Source organism: Thermobia domestica, chromosome 11, assembly GCF_964235325.1.
Source record: "Thermobia domestica chromosome 11, izTheDome1.hap1.1, whole genome shotgun sequence".
In the NCBI taxonomy this organism is placed as follows: Eukaryota; Metazoa; Arthropoda; class Insecta; order Zygentoma; family Lepismatidae; genus Thermobia; species Thermobia domestica.
The window spans coordinates 69,700,929-69,727,188 of record NC_137464.1 but is presented as its reverse complement, the minus strand read 5'-3'; the positions used below and the strand labels follow the sequence as shown (position 1 = coordinate 69,727,188).

General features: G+C 36.2%; 1 protein-coding gene across 4 annotated transcripts in view; it reads left to right on the top strand.

The window, feature by feature from the left end:
* Window positions 1-26,260, top strand: part of LOC145664158 (splicing factor 3B subunit 2-like) — an 80,345-nt gene that overhangs the window by 43,566 nt on the left and 10,519 nt on the right. For 3 of the 4 annotated variants that reach the window (XM_081730562.1, XM_081730563.1, XM_081730564.1), the window contains exons 7-12: window positions 2,138-2,333; window positions 3,481-3,736; window positions 6,333-6,552; window positions 10,619-10,825; window positions 14,302-14,504; window positions 21,067-21,421. In XM_081730562.1, the coding sequence (XP_081586688.1) occupies window positions 2,138-2,333; window positions 3,481-3,736; window positions 6,333-6,552; window positions 10,619-10,825; window positions 14,302-14,504; window positions 21,067-21,421 (1,437 nt within the window). The remainder of the gene's footprint in view (window positions 1-2,137; window positions 2,334-3,480; window positions 3,737-6,332; window positions 6,553-10,618; window positions 10,826-14,301; window positions 14,505-21,066; window positions 21,422-26,260) is intronic. The other variant, XM_081730565.1, reaches the window with a different exon arrangement.

Here is a 26,260-nt window from a genome sequence, read left to right as displayed (position 1 = left end):
CTCTCTATCCATCAATTCATCCTATACCATATCCAATTTTAGTGAAATCACATGTTGCTTCTGAACTGATGGAGACTTCGATTTCCTTTAAGAAAGGGCATGGTCGATAAGACAACGTATGTGCTGTCTTAATCTGATTCCAGCAATGCATGACGAGTAATGATTAGGCGGCGTTAGTTTAAGACCGCCGTTAGAAACAGCGCGTGGTGGTATTCTCGGAGGTTAGTAGGTAAAGCAATGAGTTGAGTTTTCGGTTCTGGATTCGTACGTGTAGAGAGTTCAGTTGGATGGAAACGTCAGATGTCTGAGTCGCCACAAATTTCGAGCAGTAGCTGCGATAGAGGTACACTGAACAGGAAGTGAGGTTGAAATGGTTTCTTTAATCGATGCGTAGCATTTGCAGTCGGTATATTCTCTACAACTAAGAGCTTTCTGATACGCTTCTGTCGTTGAAAGACTGATCAGTCTCTACACCAAGCTGAATGATCACCTTTACAGTTAACACAACAGGTCTTTGTGTCGTTCTTCAGGGCTCTGCACCATAACTTTCCTATGCATAATTTGCACAAATAGCAGCTATCGCATTACCCGACGTGCTGGTGTTTCTCTGACGTTTAGAGCAGTGAATAGGATTAGGTATAATTGAACTTTGACTTGATAATAACCAGCCTTCAGGAATTTCCGAAGTATAGGTAGACTGAAAGTAATAATCAGTGACTTCGCTGGAAACACTTTATCTGACTCCTTACTTTTAATCTGAGCTACTTCCACTATATGTTGGTCCGCTAGCTTTGATTAGATTCCTCGTCTATTACGTTTAGGAGATCCCAACACTAAATCTTTCCGCTGCTATCGTTCAGTAGACTGTGTAGTCCTGCCGTGACTCGAGATTGTTCCAATGCTGTTAACTTAACCAGCTTCTCTGTCTGCTTTTTACTAATCGTTTTCGTCAGTTTTCCATTTCTCAGGTTTCTGATACCTTTCCCCCGTTCGACTGTGTAATTTTATTAATAACAAAAGGGGAGAAACCTTTGATCCCACTTGCACAGAGTCGCTACTGATACTTTGAGCTGAGTCTTTATATTTAATTATCAATAGCGAAACACTGAAGTCACAACACATGACTTTTCCATCTGTCTTTATTTATTTAAGTCTCCTATTCTTCGGTTTTGGACTTTTTGTTTGGAAAGTCTTGCCCTAAAGAATTTCAAGGTGGTTTACCCATAAGTGTTTTTGTATTTTAACATGCCTTGTTTTCCGAAAATAAGGCCGACTGTTTATTTTCCTCAATAGGTATTAGAGATAATTTTCATGAGACACTGTGCGTTTCAACTCGGAGTGTAACCGTTACTAATGTGTCACGCAAAATAAGTTAAGAGATTTTCTATAGTGATTATTCTTGGAGTAAGACAACCTGAAAAGTTATGGTAGGGCTTATTTTCTGGGAAACACTGTAATAAATTGAGAAAAGCACGTGATCGCTATAACACTACACCGAAGCGTCCGCATGAAGAACTAATGCTATTCCCGTAGCAATCCCGTAGGCACTCTCTCACCATAGGATCAGCGTGTGTCTGATGTAGTCCAGGAGAATATGAGGAGCACTAAACTACCATTTCCGTGGACAAAAGCACATGATCCTGGAATAAATGGGGAAAGAAAGAATGAAACCAGAGGTACCAAAATAAAATCGTAAGAACATAAAAAATATTTCTGTAAGCGTTTTTTGGTAAATGTTTATATTTTTATAAGTTCTTGTACAAAAAATTAACAAAATGTTGCACTCAGACACAAATAGGACGGGGTGTTGTACGTCCTCCCAGACAGCGTCCACTGATTCACCAACTACATCCGTCTTTATGCAAAATCCACCAACCACCAGCAAGTCTTGCAGCAGTATTTGCAGCGGAGAGGGCTAGCAAAGAAGATGCAAATAAACGGGTGATAAGAGAATGATAAACGCCTCTTTCAGCCCACTCTCTTCCGCACGGTGGGAGTTCTTTGCAAGAAGGGGAAGAAAGGTGTGTCAAATTAAGCGACATTCCAGGTATTCATTTGTTGTAATTGTGTTTTTCAAACGTTTATAGGAATGACTTATGAATTTGTGTTAAAATTTTTGTTTTGGTTTGCTTTTTAGCCGCCGCCAATACATCCTCCCGGTGATGAATCAGAGCCCATGGTTGAAGATCCAGTGAAACAGCCTCCTCATACTCAACCAAAGGAAGAAGTTGTAAAAGAAGTGAAACTTCCCGTAGCGTTGGAACAGGCCTTGGCATTCAAAACAGTTCGTGCGAAGGAAGTCGGTGTGGAGCCGGATGAAATAGAAAAAATCGGTATAGCCTGTATTTGTAGTATTAAAATTTTAACAGTAGTGGGTTAAAATCAAAGTGTAACATGATCATGTGTTACAGCTAATGCAATACAGATATAGTTAGTGGTTTCGTACAGATAGCCCATATAGGCCACTTTTGAGTGACTTTTTCTTTCTTAATTTCTTTGAATTTTTATAACGGAAAAATAAAGGATAAAATGAGTTTTATGGAAATTAAATACTTAAAAGTACGATGAATTAAAGCCATTGCTTTTAAGACTATTTCTTTTAGCATTGTATGATGTAATATTTTAGGTAGGCTTTCTAGCTTTTATACTATTCTGTATTACGTTTTCCACTGAAGAAAGTATATGAAGTATTTAGTGATTATAAAATGAAGCACTTTATTTTATACTACTGTTTTAAGTTGGTCATGTAAAATGTACAGAAAAAATTGGGCATGCCTTTAATTGCCAATTTGATGTCGAGAACCTCTGCGGGGCTTCTAACCCGTTCCTCCTCCTCCTCCTCCTCCTCCTACTACTACTACTACTACTACTACTACTATAATAATAATAATAATAATAATAATAATAATAATAATAATAATAATAATAATAATAATAATAATAATAATAATATATTAGTCTCGTCTGGTGTGAAAGTTCCCTTCTTCTGTCTCTGCCACGCGAGTTTGTAGTGGACAGTATCCTGTCCGTAGGTCTTCTCTTTCCCATTTCCTCCTACATTCTCATTCCACAGTCACTTGATAACTGTTCACTTTCATCAACTATCCTTCTCCTTTAGACTATATGGCATAAAACATGGAACATAAAAGTAGAAGCGTCATTTCATTTTGAGAATTGGTGACGTAAGATCACATATCTTACATCTTACCCTTTCTTTCCTTTGCTTCCTGTTCACACACTACCAGTGATAATGTGGCATGTCTAGCAGGCAAGATAGGCCCTAATAAAATTACCCCATTTTACCTTATATATTATCGTTTACATTTTTCCTTATTACGATCAAGAAGAATTAAATAAAGGAAAAGAAATTGTCAACTATATTCAAGCGTCCATTTAGAACAAATAACTGTTACAACGTAAGCATTGATCGTCTCTATCCATTATGCAATGAATGATTCTAAATTTCTTGATTTGTTACAGAAATGGAAGGGCTTCCTGAACCACCACCTGCTCCCCTAATAAGTGGCCGCAAAGCATTGGAAGCCATGTATGAGGATGAAGATGAGGAAGACGAGGAGATGGAGAGAAAGTCGAAGCAATCGAAGAGTAAACGAAAGAAGAAGAAAAAGAAGAGGAACAGATATCGAAGGCTTCAAGAGCAAGAGATGAAGGAAGAGGCAGACAAAGATAAAGGAGAGAAGGAGAAAGAAAATGAAGAGCCAGATGTGGAAATTGAGTAAGTTGTCACCTATTTCCTTAATTCTTTCAAGCACTGGAGGAAAATGCCCCATAGACTGACTACCTACACTTGAAATAAGCTCCGATATTTTAAAATATTTTTTAACGAATTTTCAACAACAATTTGCTTTATTACACTAAAAATATATATATTGTGGTAATTGTGTGGTATATTAATAATAGAAAACTTGTGACATCACCAAGTAATAGAAAAGCTATTTCGTGTTGGGGAAATATAGTCGCCACTATGTTAATCTTTTAGTTACAGATAGAAATGGGTAGTTAGTTAAGAGTTTACTATCAGTTGTTAGTAATAATAAAAATAATTATACATAGTTTTGGGGGCTGCGGTGGCATAGTGGTAGATCATTCACCTTTGGTGCCTGGGGTCCTTGGTTCGATCCCAGCTCGCAGCAAGTGAGCTTTGTGCTGCCCAAACCCTGTGTTCGTGGGTTTTCTTGGGGTTCTCCCGTTTCCTTCCACTTTCTTCATTACACCGTTATCATTCATTATTTCATCATCACCGTTCCCTTTATCCTAGCCGGCATAAGCATGGAACGTAAAACTGGCCGGCATAACTATGGGACGTGCGCGTAACGAAGATTTCATTTCATTTTCATAATACATAGTTTTATCTTTAGATACAGCGATTTTAATATTTGGCCTTCTGTTCCGCATCTTAACACATGCACGTGCAAAGCGCGTAAGTTTACACTGTCCTTCCCCCTCTTCTATATCCTGTACTGTTATCACATGTCTTTCGAAAACCAGCTAATGCAGTTTGAGACATAACAAATGCAGTTTGACAGCACATAACTTGCGTTTTAAAACATTTCATTCGTTTTTCAAAGTCCATGGAGTTCAACCCGTGACAGGTTGGCACATACATCACATACATGATTCGCTACCAGAGTCAAAGATAATATCCGAGAGTTAGTATACTTCGAAGCATTATTTTTGTTCTTAATACTGTCAGAATTGGAGAATTTTATATTTGTAATTTTTCTATCTGTCTTAAAGCTTTTACATCTGTATATTGACGTTCAAGAATATTATATATTGAAATAATTTATAGCTAGAGTCAAATAACGGTCCGGGCGAGTCTTTTTTTCCTTTCACCAATTTTATTACAAAAGTCTAAATACAAAATGTCTTTGAATTTCAAAGATTGATCTATTAATATTTTTTCTTCTAATTGGCCTAAATGAAGGAGAATAGGTGTTTTGCACGGTGCCCCTTCTCTCAAAGCAGTCTCCAGAGCACCTGCAAAGTTTCGGTGAATCTTGGAGGAAAACCCTCTCAGCCCAAGGTAGCTTCGTGAGGTTTAGACGTGGTGAGGATCTCTAGTCCAATGCGACCTCGGGTTAAGGTAAAGGTGTACCCCTAGTCCAATGCTACCTCGGAGCAGTGTTGGTTAGTTGAACAGTGGTCAGACTGATGCCAGGTCCTTCTGTGGTCCCTCTTTTATTTGTCCTCTTCGGGTGGCTCGTCCTCCTTCGGATCCTTTCGTGTGGTCCGTCTCCTTTCAGTTTCCTTCGTGTCTTCCTCCTTAGTGTATCGTCTACTTTTGTAAATAATTGCACGTGTCGTTATACATGTGCTTTTGTTGTGATGTGGGGATCCTTACAATATATTTTTGCTCCCCAAATCGTAACTGTGTTTATACACCAAACTAAGAAATAAACACAGTTACGCTCTTCAAAATTAATTATGGATAGTTTAATAAATTGTGTTAAACGTCGAATTTTCGCTGGCAGCTGTCAGCATTGTCAAGACGTAATAACGAAAGGTATTTAGTGGAATAGAATATGGAAATTAAGTATTTACACTTATAAATAAATGAGTTCCAGAGAATTCATATCCTAAATCTTCCTTCATCTTCTTTGGTGTTCGTGATGATACTGAAAATTTCAGTGATGGCATTCCAGTTTTTTTTGTAAGTTCTTTGGAATAACATCATTGATATCTTCGTTAACCTTACTACAAAAGAAAGAAAAAAAGGCAAGGTTAACATTCTATATATATAAAAAAAAAAGTCTGTACTAGAAGGATTTGTCTTAAGGATTCTATTTCATTAGAACCAAAATTCAACGTAGATGAGGCCAGTCTTGACAAACAATGGGACACTATAATTAATTTCTGACTGGGAAATTAATGTATTCTTTACTCGAAATTAGTTCCCCTGATAAATTCACAGCAGCAGACGTGAATATAATATCGGTCAGAAAATAAAACGTCAACGCAACAGACAGGCGGTTCATTATTTCTTTATACAATTTAATTCCTAGTTGTTTCAATTCAACTTTCGCACATATTAATAAGCGAACTAGTAGTTGATCTTTCAACTTTTTTTTTTTTCTTTCTTCGGAAGAGGCAAACGGTAAAAGTGATTTCAATGTTAATGAATTTTTCTTAATGATTATTACTGGTAGCTGACATTTATTACAATAGAAATTAAGCCTTCTGAGCATTTCCAGTGGAGAATACTTTAGTAATTCGCCGATATATGGTCTATTTACCATCATTAGTACTTAACTCAAGAGTATTGTTACGACGTTTGCAAATTGTGATAAATTTATCTCCTTGTTTTGTAGATATATCCAGGAAACTCTAGGATTCCATGAACTTGACCCAATTTACAGACAGTTCGCTCGCATTTTTGAAACATTCCGTATTTCTGATATGGAGAAGAAAGACGAATCTGTTACGGAGCAGGAAACTCGGCAGGAACCAGCGAAAGTAGAGGACCTCAAGAAAGTTCCGAAGTTAGACGACGATGACGATGATGATGATGAAGGGGAAGAGGAACAACAGGTAAAGTAGTACGATATTTGCATAAACTTACAATCAACTGACATTATAATGGTAGCTTCTATTTAATGGCCTTGTCGACACTATAAAGAGGTTGATCGTTATATCGGGATAGTTTTCGTAAAACTTGAAATTGTATTTTTTATTTAATCACAAATTAACTCACAGAATTCATAAGAATTTCTTTAAAGTAAAATTAAGTTTAAAACAGTAGGCAATTTTATATGCATAGAGCATTGAATGTTACTTAATAATGGAATTTCTGAAATGTTTGTAAAGAGAAAGTAACTTATATGGAACTTAACTGAATGAAATGATTAACCTTACAGTGCCAATATATTTGTTCCAGCAAATGTGTTTCACTTATTCAGTTTCTGAGACATTTTTATTGTGTGTTAGCCGACAAATCGTAACTTACGTTTTATTTAGTGTTAATTAAGGTCCCATTAATATGTGAGTACTCAGTCACCATTATTATTCAACTTTGTCCTGGAGTACGCTATAAGGAAAATCAAAGATAGCAACCAGACCCTAGAGCTGAATGGTATGCACCAGGTTATGGCGGTATGCTGATGATGTAAATTTAATAGAGGATGATCGGAGAACAATAGAAAGAAATGCAGAGGTCTTATTAAACGCGTGTAGGGATATGTGTTTAGAAGGAAATGCAGGGAAAAATAAGTACATGAAAGTTTGTCGGGACCCTAATCTGCAAATTATGAACGCGTTAAAATATCAAATAACAATTTTTGATAAAGTGGATACTTTCAAATATCTAGGATCAATACTAACAGACCAAAACCTTATTCACGAAGAAATTAAATGTCGACTAAAAGCAGGAAATTCATGTTATTCAGTTCAAGATCTTTTGTTGTCGCGAATTCTGTCGAGGAATTTGAAGCTTAAAATATATAAAACGATAATCATGCCTGTTGTTCTGTATGGTTGTGAAACATGCTTACATACTCTTGAGGGAAGAACATAGACTAAAAGTGTTTGAGAACAAGATCCTAAGACGAATATTCAGACCCAAGAGGAACGGGAATACCGTTTATCAAACATTGTTAGGGTTATCAAATCTAGGAGGCTCAGGTGGGCAGGTCATGTAGCCAAAATGGAAGAAAGTAGGAACGGTTTCAAAGTTTTAACTGGAAATCCAATCGTAAAACAACCATTAGGAAGACCTAGACGCAGATAGGGGGACACTATTAAGATGGATCTCGCAGAAATAGGAATACAAAGTAGAAGCTGGATCCAGTTGACTGAGAACAAAACTCAGTGGAGAGCTTTTGTGAACGTGGCATTGATTCTCCGGGTTCCATAGGCCATAGAGTTAGTTAGTTAATTAATATATGAGTTTAGTGTATTCATCATTTTCGTACATGGAGCAACTGAGGATGAAAGCAGCAGCGACTTCTGAAAACATAATTGCTGGAATAAATATGCTGGGTCTGTAAGGTTGGTTGTGTAATTTAGTAATTTAGTTAAGAAAAATGTGCCAGACGGTTTGTATTTTTTTATTTTTGTGGAGCTTATTTCAATTTCTTCTCGGACTTCATCCATGCGTGCAATTTATCGATTGGTTTGAACGACTACGTATACACCAACAGAACCATATTCATTACATTTGAAGACGTTGTAGTAAAGCTCTAAGAATACTTCCAAATACATCTGCGTGATGAAGGAATACAAAAAATAAACAGCTGCGAAAGTTATAAAAGCTATGATAACTGAACCTAATAACTTATTGAGTGCTATTTGACGATTTCTCCAAATGTAGATACAGTAGGCGCTCTTTAACCGTATAAATTTGATTTCTTTTGAGTCATCTGGAAAAGACTATGTATATTTAAGAACATGTTTGTGTTGGAAATACGAGGTTTAACTTATAGCTTCTCGGATCGTAAAAACTTAGCAATCGTATTCCATTAACATATAGTTTTGCAATACAGTGAAATAGCCATTAACGGACACCTGTTAATAACGGACACTTTCATACACAGAAGGTTGGTTCACATTTATGGAAACGATTTTATATCCCCCTACGCTAGAGCGTAAAGCCATAGTTCCACCAGCGGTTGTGCTCGATACCTCTGTTCAGAGAAATCTGATCAAGTTTGGACCACTCTTCCTTGCAGACTTTCCACAAGCCAATCAATGTGCGTGGGCGACGTAAGGAAACCGCATACTTCACACACCCGAAAGCACAAAAGTCCATTGGTGCACCGTCGGGAGACTTGACAGGGATGGCTGAATATGGGATAGCGTGGATTCCAGTTGCACGCGCTTTGCGAGCCATGTATGCCACAGTTGTTCGAGGCGTGTAGCTGGCTGCTATGAATGAAGACTTTCGACACCTCAGCAGCATACAACTACGGAATATGCTGCCGGTATGATGGCTGCAGAACGTGTTGTTGATAGTATGCTGCGTTAATTTTCACATTTCGTGCAACTCTATGCAGAGGAAGTTTCCCTTTATGACAAAAACCTGCAACCACCAAGAAGCCACGGGGAAAACTTTCGCGGCACGTGCGGACACAATTGGCATGGTCCTTGGCATCCTTTGGATGATAGTAAATGGCTCGAATCCGCTTGGAGTTTGACAAATAGATCCAGGCCTCGTCTAACGTGACCACATAATTCCATTTGTCACCCTCTAAATACCGTTCGTATAGCTGTTTGCAACGGACCCTGCGTTCCCAGATGTGTTTGGCTGTGAGTGTGTGAACACTTGGATTATACTTCACTTACAGGCGTAAATCCTGGCTGATCATCCTCTGCATAGTTGATTTGGATCTTCTAACACTCCTGGCAATATCTGTTTGTGGCGGCGGATTCTCCTGGGTCACCAACTTGTACACTTGTCGAACCACATCCATTGTACGTTTGGGACGGGGGTGTTGTTTTCGTGCCACTGTGCGCACACCCGCTTCCTCTGGCTGTGCATTTTGTTGCGTTTGAGTACAATGGCAATACCCTTCTTGGAAATGGTGAAACCCTTGGACGAACACTGTTTCACAATTGCACTGTAGCTGTATCCGATGTCGGAAAGAGCGGTGATGTACCCCTCCTTGAAAGGGGTTACTTTTGGAGGCATTTTACACTCGGAGCACTTCACTTCCTGTTACTGAATTCTCCAAACAACTGATTGCTCTGCTGTGCTTACTGTCTGTGCGATTCTAGCGCCCCTGGCGAACGTTCCACTTCGTTTCCATAAATGTTGACCGACCTCCTATATATTATCACTGGACAGAGTTCTCTCTTTATGGACACGGACAGTCATCTTTTTTCCCTCCAGCTTTATAGTAACCTCTTCACAAAGGACAGAAATTATTCTGTTTATGTATATTTAGCACAGAAATCTGCAGTTTGGAAACAAATCTTCGATCCAGTAGTAGCCAGAAAATACCTTCCCCATAAAATATCTGTCATATGTCAATGACTTGTGAACCACTGCAGAAAATAGTTAAAAGCTAAACTAGAAATATACTTTTCTTAGTCCACAATAAATTTTCAGCATTTAATAATAATGTTGCATGTTATTGCGTTACTATTATGTTTAGTTCAGTCAGTATGTAGAGTAAGAGAATTTTTAGAGGGGGATGATATACAGTATATTTGAGCAGAAAATTGCTACATAGTCAGTATTTGCAACTCATATAAACACATCCTCCATCGATACAGAAATGAATATTCCCCGTATCTTCCTCAATAATTTTAAAATTGAATACGGTGTTTTGATATTAGTCTATATTTACAATTATAACTAATGCATCAATTATATACGCCATATAATTACCACATGAGCTGTAAGTAATCTAAATTTGTGTAACCTCTCTGTAACGGACATGTCTCATGTATGAACAAATAGTGATGTCCGATCGGTGTCCTTTATTCAGAGGTTTCACTGTGTTTTGAATTCAGCCGACGCCTTTATAATAAAAGCAACAAAAAGAAATGTGGTAATTATTTGAAATAGAATTATTTTGGTGTAGGTAAGGAAAATTGTGTGGGAACAAGCTTTATAGAGAAATGTATTGTGCGATGTTTTAAGTATTCTTTCTTCTAGAAGAAACAAGAGGAGAAGGCTAAGCTGTCAAAACGAAAGTTGAAGAAATTGTCTAGGCTAAGCGTTGCGGAGTTGAAGCAACTCGTCCAACGACCAGATGTTGTGGAGATGCACGATGTTACTGCACGAGATCCAAAACTTCTAGTTCAGTTGAAAGCTCATCGAAATACAGTTCCTGTTCCTCGGCATTGGTGCTTCAAAAGAAAGGTAAGTTTCAAGAGAGCTAAAGACTTTTGAGCTTTCTTTTCCCTGCTGAGGAAGGTTTTCCATTTTGATTTTACACAAAGTTTAAAATCATTATTGTTTGAAATCGAGTGAACATAAAATACCTTTCTTTCCTTGTCTATTAACTTTGTGTCCAAAGAAAGATTATTAGCCCCGTCTATGTATGTGGACTTACCTTGTGAAGTATTAATTTAATGTTCTTTTGACTTAAGTTAACGGATTCTCAATTTAACACTAGAAGGACCAAGCCGTCATTTTGACGGCTTCACGTAAAACAATTTTCTATATCTCATATATTTCTTTGACTAACGCAACCATACTTTAGGACTTTTATTATTTTTAAGAGAGGTTTGATACAGCATATAAACATTGTGTATCTATTTTAAATAAATACGTATTTTTGTTGTATACCCCTAGAAGGACCAAACCGTCAATTTGACTGCCTCATTTAAAAATCTATATTTTGTTGTTGATGTGGACTGTTTTATAGGTTGTACACTATTCGGAAATAATAAATGTAATATTTCTGTTAGAAACAATAAATTTTGAAATATTTTACGTTATTTTTGCAACGAGTTTGCTATTTGATATATCTTTTATTTTTGCTTTTCATTGCTGTAAAGGTAAAATATTTGGTTCTTCTTTGATTGATTTCTTCTTGAATTATGCTCGTATCTTGTTGGTAACATTGTTCTCTGTAGAAATAAAGGTTTTCTTGAAGGTACATATGATTAATTACAAAAACAACATGAGACCTGATAAAATGTTACGTGCTTTATGAGATTTGAGTGAAAATGAATTTCGCGTGGAAGAACAACAGGGAGATTGCTTCGATGAAGCCAGCAGTAGTAATTAGAATGCAGTGTCTTAAGCTACTTCTTCGGATAAGAGGAAGGAAACAGATACAGAAGTTTCCAGAAGTAATCAATAAATGTTTTTATAACAGGTCATGCGACACGTTGGAGTAAAATGAACAGACAGAACAATGCTGGGTGTACTGCCTCACACGACATCCTTCGCGAGAAACATGTTCGTTATATTATGCGTTACATCATATTGAAGATGGTGATTTTTGAAGCGCGCTTTTCGCTTGTACATAGACGAGACAATGTTGAAAAACATTGTGAAATGCACCGTTATTGAAGTTCAGAGTCAAGATTCTCTTTGGCCATTGTCAATTGCAGAACACTTTCATTTTTAGCAATATTGATATTTCGTGTAGCTTCAGATATATCTGTAAAGGAACTATAGAACGTAAGCTGTGGACCAGTGTTTTACAGAAAGATTATGGAGAGAAAGATATTTCTTGAAATAATGATGTATCTTCGGTTTGATGAAACGTGCCCTAGCTCTACAAGGCTGAAAGCAAACAAGCTTGCTTTGGTATCATCTGTGCAGAACTTATTCATTGAGAATTGTATCAGGCACTATAAAACCCACGACAGTGTTTGTGTGGATGAACAGTTATTCTCTAGTAAGATGACATGCAAATACATATAATATATGACAAAGAAGCCTGACAAATTTGGATTCAAATGCGGCTGCTTGCAGTTCTAAAGTCATGGTATTAACCAAAAGGCATTCCCTACATGGGAAAGACTAAGAACGACGTCGGGACTTAGAGTCAGGTGAATAGATTGTTCTGAAGACGATGGATTCTTTTCTCAACAGAGGACTGATTGTTACATGCGATAACTTTTTTTATGAGTTAAAAAATAAGCCGAATCTTTGAAAAAGAAACAGTTGACCTTGATTAGTAGTATGCGTCCAAATAGAAGAGATCTTTCCAAAATGTGCTTGAATCAGAAAGAAAAGAATGTGTTCACTACAAACCTTTATGGATATCAATCAGGAAATCCACTCATAGTACACAAGTGTAAACGCGAGAAAAGTGTTTTCCCTTGAGTTCAGTGCATACAGGTTAAAATAAAAATGTATTGAAAATGTAAATTCACCTTCTTGTAATAAAAAGTTTGAAATAAATATAATGATTTTGGTGTATTATACACTGGGTCTGTGCTAAAGAAATATAGCCCAGCCAATGTCTACAGGGCAGGTAGTGTGATCACGTGATTAGTAAAAAAGGATTTAATACGTAGGAATGTACGTACTATTCCTTTATTTTAATTTTTCATGTCACTGTCCTGCGAACAAACTTTCGATATTAATATTATTTTTAAGGTATTGACGGAATTTAGTGGATCACCCTGTATTATATCACGAAAAAACTTACATAAAACATAAACTAGTCGATTAAACATAGTAAATTAAAACTAAAATAAGAGAAATATAAAGAAAAACGATATATCTCTTTATTTTATTTCACTTTCATTTAAATAGCCGTCAAAATGACGGCTCGGTACTTCTAGGGAGGTAAACATTTTGGTCCTTCTAGTGTTAATGTAACTTCTCAAAATCAAATCTGAGCACGAGGAAGTGGAAAATAAAACGCTGGAAAAGTGAAATGTGACAACAGAACGCTGTACAGCTTCTCCTATTAGGAGGCAAGGTGGCTTAATGGCAGAACTCTGAACGAGTTCCTGAATGAATGATAAGGCAAATAAATTTGTGATGGACATCACTTTCATAGATATTTCGGGATTCACTCGTTTCCTTCAACGTTTTTATTCTACCATTTCTTCATTATCATTCACTTGGGTTTATTATTCGCATCTTTACCCTTTAAGTCATAATCTTGGGACCTTAAACTAGTGGTTCTCAACCTTTTTTGACTGACGACGCACTTTACTGAATACCCAAGACATAACGACACAATTGTTTCATATTATTATTATAAATAATAATAATAATAATAATAATAATATCTATTATAATATTGAAACCAGTTAGTTTTTATAAGGACTCTATATAGCGCTGAGCATTATTGCTACCTCTGGAAGTGTTGACTGGTAGAGTCTCTCTCGATTTTAACTATTTATTATTAAATTCTTCATAATTTTTAAATTCTAAAATTTGGCGACACACCTTAGGAAACTGCGTGACACATCAGTGTGTCGCGACATATCGGTTGACAACCACTGCCTTAAACTAATTATTTCATTTATTTGTTTATTTTTTTTCCATAGTAGGACGATTAGCCAGCTCAAGCGTGAAAGCTCAATATTTCTACGTATTTAATTCATTGTTTAAAATATAGCTAATTGCTCAGCTAATTATTTAAAATACACATGACAGATACTACTGCTATGTGTTTTTAAACAATTAATTTTTGCACGAATACAGTATGCCTGACACAACTGACTTCTGCTGTGATATATATATATATATATATATATATATGTGTGTGTGTGTGTGTGTGTGTGTGTGTGTGTGTTCGTTTTCTCACTAGCTTTATACTGTGTTGGCAGGTCATCCTCGAAAGATATGGGGTTTTTAGTATATTTTTATTCACAACTACCACGTAAATAACTCATGTCTTTTCTTTGTTTATATTGTAGTATTTGCAAGGGAAACGTGGTATTGAAAAGCCTCCATTTGACCTCCCGGACTTCATTAAGAAGACTGGCATTATGGAAATGAGAGCTGCGCTGCAGGAGAAAGAAGATCAAAGGACGTTAAAAGCAAAGATGCGAGAACGAGCCAGACCGAAACTCGGAAAAATAGATATTGATTACCAGAAACTGCATGATGCATTCTTCAAGTAAGTACCGAATGCTATTTATTTTAAGTATACTTTTCAAGATGATCTAGGTTTTGTCACAGGGGCCGCGGTGGCTTTGTGGTAGAGCGTGGGGTCCCGGGTTCGATTCCAGCCCCCGCCAAGTGAACTTTGTGGTGGACAAACACCATGTGCGTGGGTTTTCTCGGGGTTCTCCCGTTTCCTCCCACTTTCTTCATTCCACCATTTCACTCATCTCTCATAATCACCGTCTCCTTTAGCCTAACCGGCATACCCGTGGGACGTAAAACTTAAAGATTTCATTTCATTTCATTTTTAGGTTTTGTCACCTTTTATGCTTACACACGTGTAATAATAGAAGCTAGTCAGTAAGAGTCTTTACTCGTCTTCCACTTTTATTTAGTTATTTATTTCGGGTTCGTGTATAATGCCAAGACAATGATTAATATTGGAAATGTAGAAAGTGATTTATCTCGTATCATCGAAATGCTATTAAATAATTTAGTAGATATTTTTACTACTAACCGTTTTGTGTTCTTGATATTGGATTTTACTCGGTTAAATTTCAGAACTGCTTTTTCTGCAGTCTTGTGAAGATGATCAAGATATGAAGTGAGTTAAAAACCTCTTAACCTCAAAAATTGTGTCTGATTTAATTTCCTTTTACTCGCTTTCACCGTAAGACTGATTTCGTATTCGGTTATTCATTATAATTTGATATCGTCCGCAAGGAGTACTTTTATTATTATTATTATAATTATTATTAATAACTTTTTTTTAAAAAAAAATGCTCAATATGTTTGTGCTACAATCGTCTTCTTGTAGGTGATGTAGTTACAAGTTAAGAAATTTTACTACTTCAAAAATTGAACAAAGGGATACATTTAAAATATGTTCCGTGTTCATGATGTCCAGCGCTAAAAGACACCGTATTTATGCGAATATAAGCGCCTCCCATATTTTTCTTCTTTCTTTCTTGTAAAGTCTAGTGCTAAAATTCTTGAGGGTTGGTTACAAACGCATTATATATTTTTGGACAAAATACACATCAAGTAATAGAATTGACGAAAGACGGGAACCAAGAGAAATGCCTGATAGAACGTAACGCTATTGTTAAATTATGAAGCAATACCATCGTTTGATTTTCTGTGATAAAATAAGGAAAGAGAATGAAAACAAGGATTTGAGAATTTTGACAGTGTAAGGTTCTATTGTCAATTGTTTAATTTTTCAATTAATAACACTGCATGCAAATTCAGACATATTTTTCAGAACGGGTACAAATACTACCGGTAACTCTGGAAGATACTTCTAATGAGTCACTAGTTTTGTGGCCAATCATGAATTTTTGGTTTGGTAGTTGCGTAAATTTTCTGCAGTGATTTTATAAGAAGTAGTTATATTCACACAATAAACAAATTCTCAAAACCGACATAGACTTGTAAGGAGGCGTTAATACTCGAATAAATAAGGTAATTTCCGATCTATTGTACAATGGCTCAGTTGCGTAAGCAGTTTATGACTTTATAATTATCAAGCTCCGAAATATTAGCGCTAAATTTCTTGTTCTGTTGGAATATTCTAACCGAAGGGAGGCTTGGACCCACTTAACTAACATAGCTACTAGTATCACTAAGTTTGTACGTGTAAATCAAAGCCCTTCGAGTTCTTTTCTCCTTTTTCCTGTAGTTCACAAATATATGTTATGTGAACATATATACGTGAGTTATGTTTTTCTTCTATGGTTCACAGATGTTATGTAAACATATATATATATATACGTATATATCTAGTTATTGTAAATCACAGGGACAATGCATTCGAAACTTTACTCTACTACTTTTCTTTGATTCTGTTTTCTTAATTTTTAGTTTTCTATAGTGCTCAGTATATTTAACACGTTTCGAACAAACATATATATGTATGTATTGGTAAACACCTATCTGTGATATTTATGAAACCCACATGAATAAGTAACTGCATTTACATGGGAACGATCTCAGAGGGTGATATACATAGAACAGTTCTGTGTGGAACGAAATAAGTTTTTTTTTTATTCTCCTCAAGTGTAAAGTGCTAGACTGACTGCAATTGTAAGACGAATATGATTTTTTACGAACTGTTTTTACACAAAAAATGTACTATATTCGAGCTAATAGAATGATGGAAACTGAGACTTAAGGAACTGGAGTGGAAGAATAGATTGAAAATTAGGATTAAAAATATTATGCTTGCAAGATGTAGATTAGGATTAGAGATAGTATGGCTTCATTACACATATATTCACTTGCACATATAAATTAAGTCTTCTGGTACAAGGACATTCTAAATTTCTGCAGTATCAAGAAGAACAAAGTTGAGAGAACTTGAAAACAAATTAGTTCATTTACTATTGTTTTATGCCAAGAGTTTAGAAAGATATGAATTGGAATCATAATAAAGACACTTAATAGTCTTAGTGTTTCCGCGAGTAGTATTTCTTTGCAGTTCCACCAAAGTAAATAACGATTTATTTCAGTACATAGGTACATCATGAGGGCCAGTGAAAAGTCAGGGAAAGTATGGAAATGCAGCGAGGGAAAATCAGGGAAATTGGGAAGGAATTTTCTGTGGACACCCTGTGCACAATTATCGTTGAATAAATATGAGAACTAAAATAAATTAATAGAAAAGGAAGAAGAAATGAACCTGGATTACTGTGTGCGCAAGGAAAGTTGGCTTCTGACAGTTGGGTAGAGCAGTGGAGTATTGGAGGCGCTGTTGCCAAGAGGCTCCGCAAGAGACAGCAGCTCTGGTGACAAACTTAAGACGTTTAGCAAATCATCTCAACTACTGGCAACAGCGCGGTCAATGACCTTCGTTGCATAGAAACAGCGTGAAAGAATACCGCTGTAATTGGCGAACAATTCTTCCTCTCGTTTTGTTTACATGTGCAGCTACCTGTTTAGAGGCCACCTTTCAGTAACTCAATAATAGTGACAGAAGACCTTGTCAGATTTTTGGAGTGAAGAAAGTATTAAAAACTGTCTAGATCTTTTGTCATCCATGTTATCCAGCTACATTATTTTCGATATTAATTTGTTTTCTTGTTTAAGAAACAATTACTTAAGTATTCGATGTTTTGCAATTGTGTTTATACGATGGGAAATCAGGTTGTTCCGACTTTAGGATAGAAAGAGTGGTACTAGGTTGGCTTTTTTTTCTCCTTTTTTTTAATATATTCTCCTGCAACACCAATGCATTTCTCCCATCGCTCCAATGCTTAGACATCTTAAAAAAAAAAAAAAAAACACTATTTGTGTCTTCTTCATTGTGAGGAATTGTTTAAAATTAACAAACCTTTCTGCTTTATCAGTTTCTTTGAACGTTTTCCTAACTTTCAAAATCTGATAAATTCTGCCAGGTCGAATGAGGGCCTCAGTGGTAGAAGATTCAATTCTGGTACTTGGGGTTTTCGATTCGATCCCAGCTCGCGCCAAGTGGACTTTGTGGTGGGCAAACAACATATGCTTCTTCCGTTTCTTCCTACTTTCTTCATTCTATCATTTCATTTCATTTATTATCATTGCCGCCTTCTTTAGCCTACACGGCAGAACTGTGAGACGAAAATTGAAGGATTTCATTTTTCCCAGGTCGAATGCATATTTATATTACTACAACACACTATCGAGATATCCGCTAATTTCTAGGCATCTAATTGTAGTGGGTACATTCGATAGAACTTCTTAGTGATTTAACCACTTCCCTGTCCACTTTATCCGAAGTAACCAGGTCCTGGCGGAGCAACCCAAGCTATTAAGTTTTCCGCATTTGTTTCAATTTGGACCGGGACGAGTAAATTCACACTTTGTTTCGTCGACCGTTCTTTCGTGGTTTATTGCGAGATATTTCGTGTACAACATAGTCACGTTTGGGAAGAAAATTCGACCAGGACTGACCTACTTAGTAAAACGAAATAACTCGGGTTAAACCGGAAAGCGGTTAATAACTCAACCCCAATCAGTGTGTTCATTAAGTAAAGACAGTATAAAATTCAAGAAATTAATTCATTCCCGAGTTAATTATTTAGTGAGACATTGTTCAGCAATACATTTGCATTACTTTATATTATTATCCGATGTTCAAAAATGAGCTCAAAATTTACTTTTCAGTGTATCAGTCGCGAATTGATACAAGAAAAATACATTTTTTTTCCAACACGAATAACCAATTTCTGCAAAATTTCTAAGAGAACATTTACCGGATTTGTTACATTGGTGTTTGATTTTGAGATTGATTGCAATTAGGTAGGAGTATTCTTATTTTTATTTGGTTATTATACAGTGAAACCTCTGAATAACGGACGCCGATGGGACATAATTATTTGTCTGTAAATGAGAAGTGTGCGTTACAGAGAGATTACACAAATTTAGATCACAGTTTATTGTACTGTATTACTTATAAATGTAGATATAAGCTACAGAAATAATGTTCTCAATGTTCGAGTTACTAGGGGAGCAATAAGGGTGGAAATTGGCTCTGTATAAAGCAAACATATCGCTGGGGGGCGTGTTTGTATGTGTGTGTATTGCACATACGAGGTGTGTTAGAAAAGTGAGACTGATTTTCTGTAATCCCTTCAAAATAATTCTCTTGGACAGTTACACAGCGGTGGAGGCGTTGTTTCCATTCTTCGCAGCTGTGCTGGTATACCTTTCAACTCGTCGGTTACGCTATTCTGGATATTATCCAAAGTACCATAATAGTTCTTTTTCAAGTGTTTTTTTTTTTTTGAACAAGAGGAATAAAAAGAAGTCACGGGGACTGAAATTAGTGGATAGGGAACTAAGGAACCACAGGAATGCTTTTTCCTGCCAAAAATTCATTGATGGAGACTGCCGTGTAACATGATGTGTTGTTGTGGTGCAGCATTCAGGTGTGTGTAATGCCTAGTCACACACATGCTACCTTGTTTTTGAGCCTTTCAAAGGCTTCCCGATAATAATAATAATAATAATAATAATAATAATAATAATAATAATAATAATAATAATAATAATAATAATAATAATAATAATAATAATAATAATGATTGACACTGTGTACTGGTGGCACAAATTCCATATGAAGGTTCCCCCGACTTTACTCTTTCCACTTTGTCATCCGGTTTTGAGATTGAAGATCTTTTCACACAGAGTTCGTCTTCTACTTGTTCTCGGCCTTCTGTAAGGAATTTATGTCCTCCAACAAATATAGGGAATGTTCTCCGTAAGCCCTTTGTAACTTTTCATAAGTCACAGCAGCGGATTCGCGAAGCTTTACACAAAATTTCGTGACATAATGTTGTTGAAGTTTTTGCCGATCCATTTTCGTAAAGCACCTCACAAATACAACTTCAGACTATACGCTCTCAACAGCTGTGAAGCAACTGGAGCAAGTTTAAACTTGTACTAAGACAAAGGTAAGGGTTAACTCCCGTGTGAAGGTAGAGGCAGCAGCGTTGTTATTTCGTTCACAATATTGCCAGTCTTATAACTTGTATACTGCGTAGTCATTTTACAGGGAAGCATGTGTCATTCCCTTGTAAAAAGAATGTCAAGCTCAGCTTGTAACTGTTCTGTTTTGGTTCACCAGGTCATTGGCTTATGACAGAAATTTTGTGGCGAAGGTGTTTCTGTCTGTATTATGTCGCAGATTAAGATTTAAATTGCTGAAAATATTTTATGCATTTCGTATGAACTGGTAAGAATTCGTTTCCGTGATGAATAGTTTTTTTTCTTCTTTCTTTCTTTCTTGAGGGAAGGGAGGAAAGAAGATTGTCCTCGTCTACATTTGAAAGTGTCCGTAAGAAAACGAGAGACACCTGTACGGTAAAATCATATATTTTTGCCAGGATAAAAGTATCTATCGGTAGTATGAAGTAGTCAGTTAAGGAAGTATTCACTCTAATATCTAACATTTCTTAAGCCATTCTTATTAAGTGGTTCAAGCAAGTAGCCAAAGTTATAAGTTGGAATTGAACGTTGAACACAAGATCTGTGTCCATACATTACCATTAGCAAAGAACAGTTAATCTCACTGATAATAAACAAAAACTTCTTATTTGCAATAGCGAATATTATGCAGCATTAGACACAGTTTCATCAGCTCTGTCCAAAGCATATTAAATGTTGATAATTTATTGGGTGTTGTGATATATGTTCGGATTAATAAAGTAAATAATGCACTTTTTACTGTATTTTTTTAAAAGAATAATCCCATACACTTAACAAATTATACTTACATTTTAATTTATTATTTATTGGCCTTATTTATATATTTGTATTTATCTACTTATTATTTTAAACGTTCGAGCGACAGTGAAGAAACATTTGTAATTGCTGGAAAAAAAAATTGACGGATTAATACCTGCATAAGAAACTATGTCATGGTTTTGTTCATTCGTGTATACAGAGGCCTGACTAAAATGTCGTTCAATGGATAGAAACCAAATCTTATTTTTATTTATTTATTTTTCAGATTTTGTTATTGTAATTTATAGTATCGCTAATATATATATCTTGTATGGCACATGTTTCTGAATGTGATGTTTTTTAATATTTAGGTGGCAAACCAAACCCAAGATGACAATTCACGGAGATTTATATTATGAGGGCAAAGAATTTGAAACTCGTTTGAAAGAGAAAAAGCCAGGTGACTTAACTGAGGAATTGCGAACTGCTTTGGGAATGCCAGTTGGGCCTAGTTCTCACAAAGTTCCTCCACCGTGGTTGATTGCTATGCAGCGTTATGGGCCTCCACCGTCCTATCCAAATTTGAAGATTCCCGGACTGAATGCACCCATTCCTGAAGGTTGCTCTTTCGGTTACCATGCAGGTGGGTGGGGTAAGCCGCCTGTAGATGAATCGGGAAAACCTTTGTATGGAGATGTGTTTGGAACCCAAGGACAAGAATTTCAGGTAAGATGATAATAGTAATAATCCTGAAGCAGTTGCAAATTTCTTGAATTTTTTAAAAATTAATCTGTCTTTGTAGTTTCTTTATCGTCTTACGGCATTAGCTATTTGCCCTTTCGTTTTCACAAAATTGGTCTCTTTCTTTTGACGATGTCCCACCAGTTAAGTGGGAACTTTAATTTTTTTGATGTGGCAAGAATTTTTAATTAGGGAAAACGAACATTGGTCCATAAAGATCGAAATAACAGTGATGAGAGCCGATGTGCTGACCACACATTACGTAAGTAAAAAGCTGCCGGTCGTAACTTCTGTAGGTAGTAAAGCCAGAAGTTTTTTTTAAAGTTATCTGCATTACTATTAGTAACAAGTGAAATCAAACAAAATGTTATCATTTGGTTAATTCTCAGAAAATTCTGTGAAATAGTCAATTGAAAGAAAGTGAAAGGGATATTATCAGAAATATTAGTATAAGAGGATAGGATTCAGTTAGTTCTGGTGTAAAAGTACAGGAGCTCAGGTGCCGGACGGTTCCGAGCAGGAGAGGCGGTAATGCAAGGAAAGTCTATACTATCGTAGTATAACTAATATTATTGTGGTATCAGAAGTACAGGATTATTTATAATGATCTTCTCAATTACAAGCATTAATAATTCACGTTTATTAACATGCACGTACATGAAAGTCATATCAAAGGAAAGAGAAGCTCAAAAATTTTTTGTGACCGGCAAACCTGATGCATAGTTACGCAGTTCATCGCTAAAGCGACAATTTCGCAACATGGCAGCAAATGAAGACAGAAAATCTTTTTGTGCCAAATTTTCAGATAAGAAAGCCTTTGTTACTAGTGTCCAGCGAAATTTCAGATATAAGTTTGGTGAAGACCCTCCAGGGAGCACAGTATTCTTAAGTTGTACTCCTATTTTAAAGTAAGAGAGTGAATCTAAAAGCGAAAATTGTCCGTCTATCTATCGGTAAGTGAAGAAACAGTGAAGTTTATTCGCACCAGTTTAACAAGAAGTCTACAGAAATCCACGCTGAGAATAAGCAAACAATTGTATATACTGTAACCCACAGTGTGGGAATTTATTCGTAAACGTCGTTGATATTTTGTCCCTAGCGACTGAACTTGTTACAGACCCTGAAACCTAGAGACGAAGAGGAGATTTTATTTCTGCCATAGCGTGAAACCCTAATTGAAATTGATTTCATGACATCATTAGTGCTCAGTGATGAAGCCATCTTGCACCTTTCGGGTAAAGTAAACAAACAAAATGTACGAATCTGGGGTTGAAAAATCCTTAGTATATGAAGTATATATTCACGATTCCCCTAATGTATTTCGCACCACCAGCCAAGAGGAAGTGTACAGTCAACAAGGATACCATCACATGATCTTCGTTCCTAATCATGCTTTTCCCGCTATGCACAAGAGAAGCAGGATTTATTTTCCAGCCAGAAGATTACCACACAAATGTTCGTGTGGGTGAAGAGTTAGTACTTGATCTTCATTTTACCCCATGTGACTTCTTTCTGTCGGGTTTTGTCAAAGAATAAACCAGTGGGCCACCGCTGCCAGTCACCTTAAATGATCATCCCGTATGCACTTTAGAGGCCGCTACAGCCGTTGATCGTGAAATGTTACAAATTGTTTGGCAGGAATTCGACTACAGAGTGAATTTGGGTCGCATAACAAGGGGCTCACCTTGAACACATCTAGTCTGCAAAATGGTGGGTATGGAAAGAAAGAAAGAAAGAAAAAAAAAACTTTTCGAGCTTTTTTCCTTTGATATCACTTTCATTTATGTGCGTGTTCATAAGTGTGAGCTATTAATATTTGCAGTCGAGAAACACAAACTTATTACGACTAACCATGTTTCATTGATGCAGAATAAGTACCTTTTGTGGCTAAGTGGCTAACACTTCTGTACATATATGTGCACTGGCTTGGATCCCTCTTAAAATAATAGAGCTTCTCTTATATAGCATTGGTGCTAGAAAACGACGTTAGACTTCAATCAACTAATCAATTGATGCAGAATAAATTACAAATAACCAAAATACAAAAACATAGGTATAGTAATATACATGAGCTCTTTCGTGCTGAAAGTTACCACTAAGTCTTGTAGCCTAGAGACTTTCATCGAATAATATGAATGTTTTACAGAAAGTTTAGTAAAATGAAATCGTTACGAGATTTAGATACCAAACATATCCACTTAAAGAATTGCCGATTACACGCACGCAGAAACTATGTTGGGAAATAATTTTTACAGACTATCATGGGAATTTTTATCTTTCCTTTCAGTGCATTAAAAAAAAAAATGTCATTTGTCAATTAGGATTCATATTTTTAATTATTTATAACCTGTTTATTTTATCCTTTAAATTTTCCGTGGACACAAAACAAGTAGTTAAGAGTTCTTTCTATTATACCTTTCCAAGTAATATAGTATTTTACTCAACAGTTGGACATACTTAGAGCTAGTAATTTCAAGTGCTAATTTTTTGTACCTTTTATTTTTATTTTTATTTATTTATTTTTTGTTAAAGTGCCCAAATTAGATTGTCTTACAAAGTTCTTTTGGTGCTTTTTTCAATGAAAGCACCTTTTCTAAGTTCTTTTGACTCTTTTTTTAATGAAAGCACCTTTTCTCTTCTGAATGTCATAACATTTTTGCACTTTTTAAAACTTCTTTGCTCCTTTTCCGTATTTCATTTTTATAAAAAACAAGGAACATCGATGCGGCATGATATTACTTTCGCTTCAGTGCAATTCTGTTAGGCGAAAGTTACTGAATAGAAAGTAAAGGAAGGTGGCACCATCAAACTAATCAATCACGGCTATCACAGATCGGTATTATTAAATGCTTTTCTGTATATAAATATTTACTTAGTGAGTGGCGGGTTGGTTTGGTTTTCAGCGTTCCGTTCAACTGACGCTATACGAGGCGGTAGCCCTACAGCTTAACGTGAGATCTAAACTACATGAGCTCCCACTGGCAATCGAACCTGGGTCTTTCGTGCCAAAGGCACATAAACTGACCATATAGCCACGAGATTTACTTAATGACTGCAGATGCATCCTCACCAGGGATGGATTTAACCATTAAGCAAAATAAACACGCGCTTAGGGGATCAAGGGAAGAGGCAGCACAGACATTTTTCATAGACGAATTTATCATCGTCCATGAGCCATATGGTGCAATACTGCGAGTGATGCATATGAACCAGGATCAGCAAAAGAAGACCCCACATTAAATGATGGGGAAAAAAAAAAATCAGATACTATATACAATAACAAGAGGGTCTTAGACTCCAGAGCTCCGCCAAGTGTCATGAAAACGAAGAAAAATAATTACTCCTATATAAATAAAAGCAGTGGCAACTTTGCATACAATGTGTGGAATTTCTGTATTCCCCTTAGTGGTGTTCTTAGCTGAGCTTCAACAGATTTTCATGCGTTCGCCATAACTTCAATGTAAAAAAAGGAACTGGCGAACTTTATAAAATAATTGTAGAAGACAGTGTTAAGTGTGCGATTCCAAATGTAGAGTGCGTTTCCAAATGTAGTCACTGGCTTTCGTGAGCGTTCATTTTCTCAGTTGAAGTATATTTAAAATCCTATCAGGAGAACTACGCAGGAACAAGCTGGATGCCTTATCTTTGTTAAATATAGAAACAGATGTGTTAAGTAAGATTACCGGTAGTTTGTAGGAATCTTCTCAAATACTTCGCAATTAAAAATAAAGTGAAAGTACGCAAAAATAAACATTATTTTCCATCTCAATGTAAGTTTCGTGTAATTTCCATAAATAAAATTGTATTTTATGGTTTATTATTTATATTTTCAATTGGAGTTAATGAATTGTAGCACTAATTATTTCCAGCACGAGAAACCGTGTAGTGGCGATCAATACCGGCATAAAAGAAAGCATACATGCGCTATCCAGAAATGAATATTTTTTCAATGTACAATAGGTGCGAAGAAATTTCCCACAGGACATAATTTCCAGACTTGTTCTCATCAAGATTCTCGTATATACTAGGACATAAAAGTGAATTGAATGTATGCAAAAAGTGAACACGGAATGCGTCTTCAGAAAGTCAGAATTGTTAGCCAGCTCCACGGCTCCTCGAGTTCGGGAGACATGCTGCGTTTTTTTTTTTTTTTTTTTTCACTCTTACACGTTAAAAAAAAAAAATAATAAGTAGATAAAATTGACTATACCGTGAGAAAACATATCGCAGCACGCGTTCTTCAGGAAACGAGGTGTGATGTAGCGGGTCATTCATAATAGTTCTGACTTCTCGCCGACGCATTACGTTCACTATTGTCAGGGCTTAATTTTTGCCTATATTGGACCCACCTTTAAGTCCGAGCATATCTGGAAATTATGTTAGGAGCATGTACGGAAGTTATGCCCTGTAAGAAATTCCTTTGCATCAATTGCACATTGCGGAAATATATATTTCTAGATAGCATATATATGACTTCCTTTACATCTATATGGACCGTAGCACTACGGTTTCTCGTGTTTGAAATAACGCGTGGTGCAAGTTATACCTATTTCTCCACTTTAGGACGGCCCTGACTCCGAAAATATGCACTTTTTCCTACAGGTCCATATTATTTTTTTTCTTACTTTGGTGTGAAGAATCATCTCTTACAGTTTGTTAGTGTAGTTCATTAGCATCTGTGTATATGTATAATCGGGAGCGCCAAAATCTCTTTCAAGTGCTTGGGGTCTCTAAGGGTCTTAATCCGGCCTTGAGTCTCACTTCAGAAAAAAAAAAAAAAAAGACATGTCAAATGTTTTAATAGTTTTCTGAATTTGTGACTTG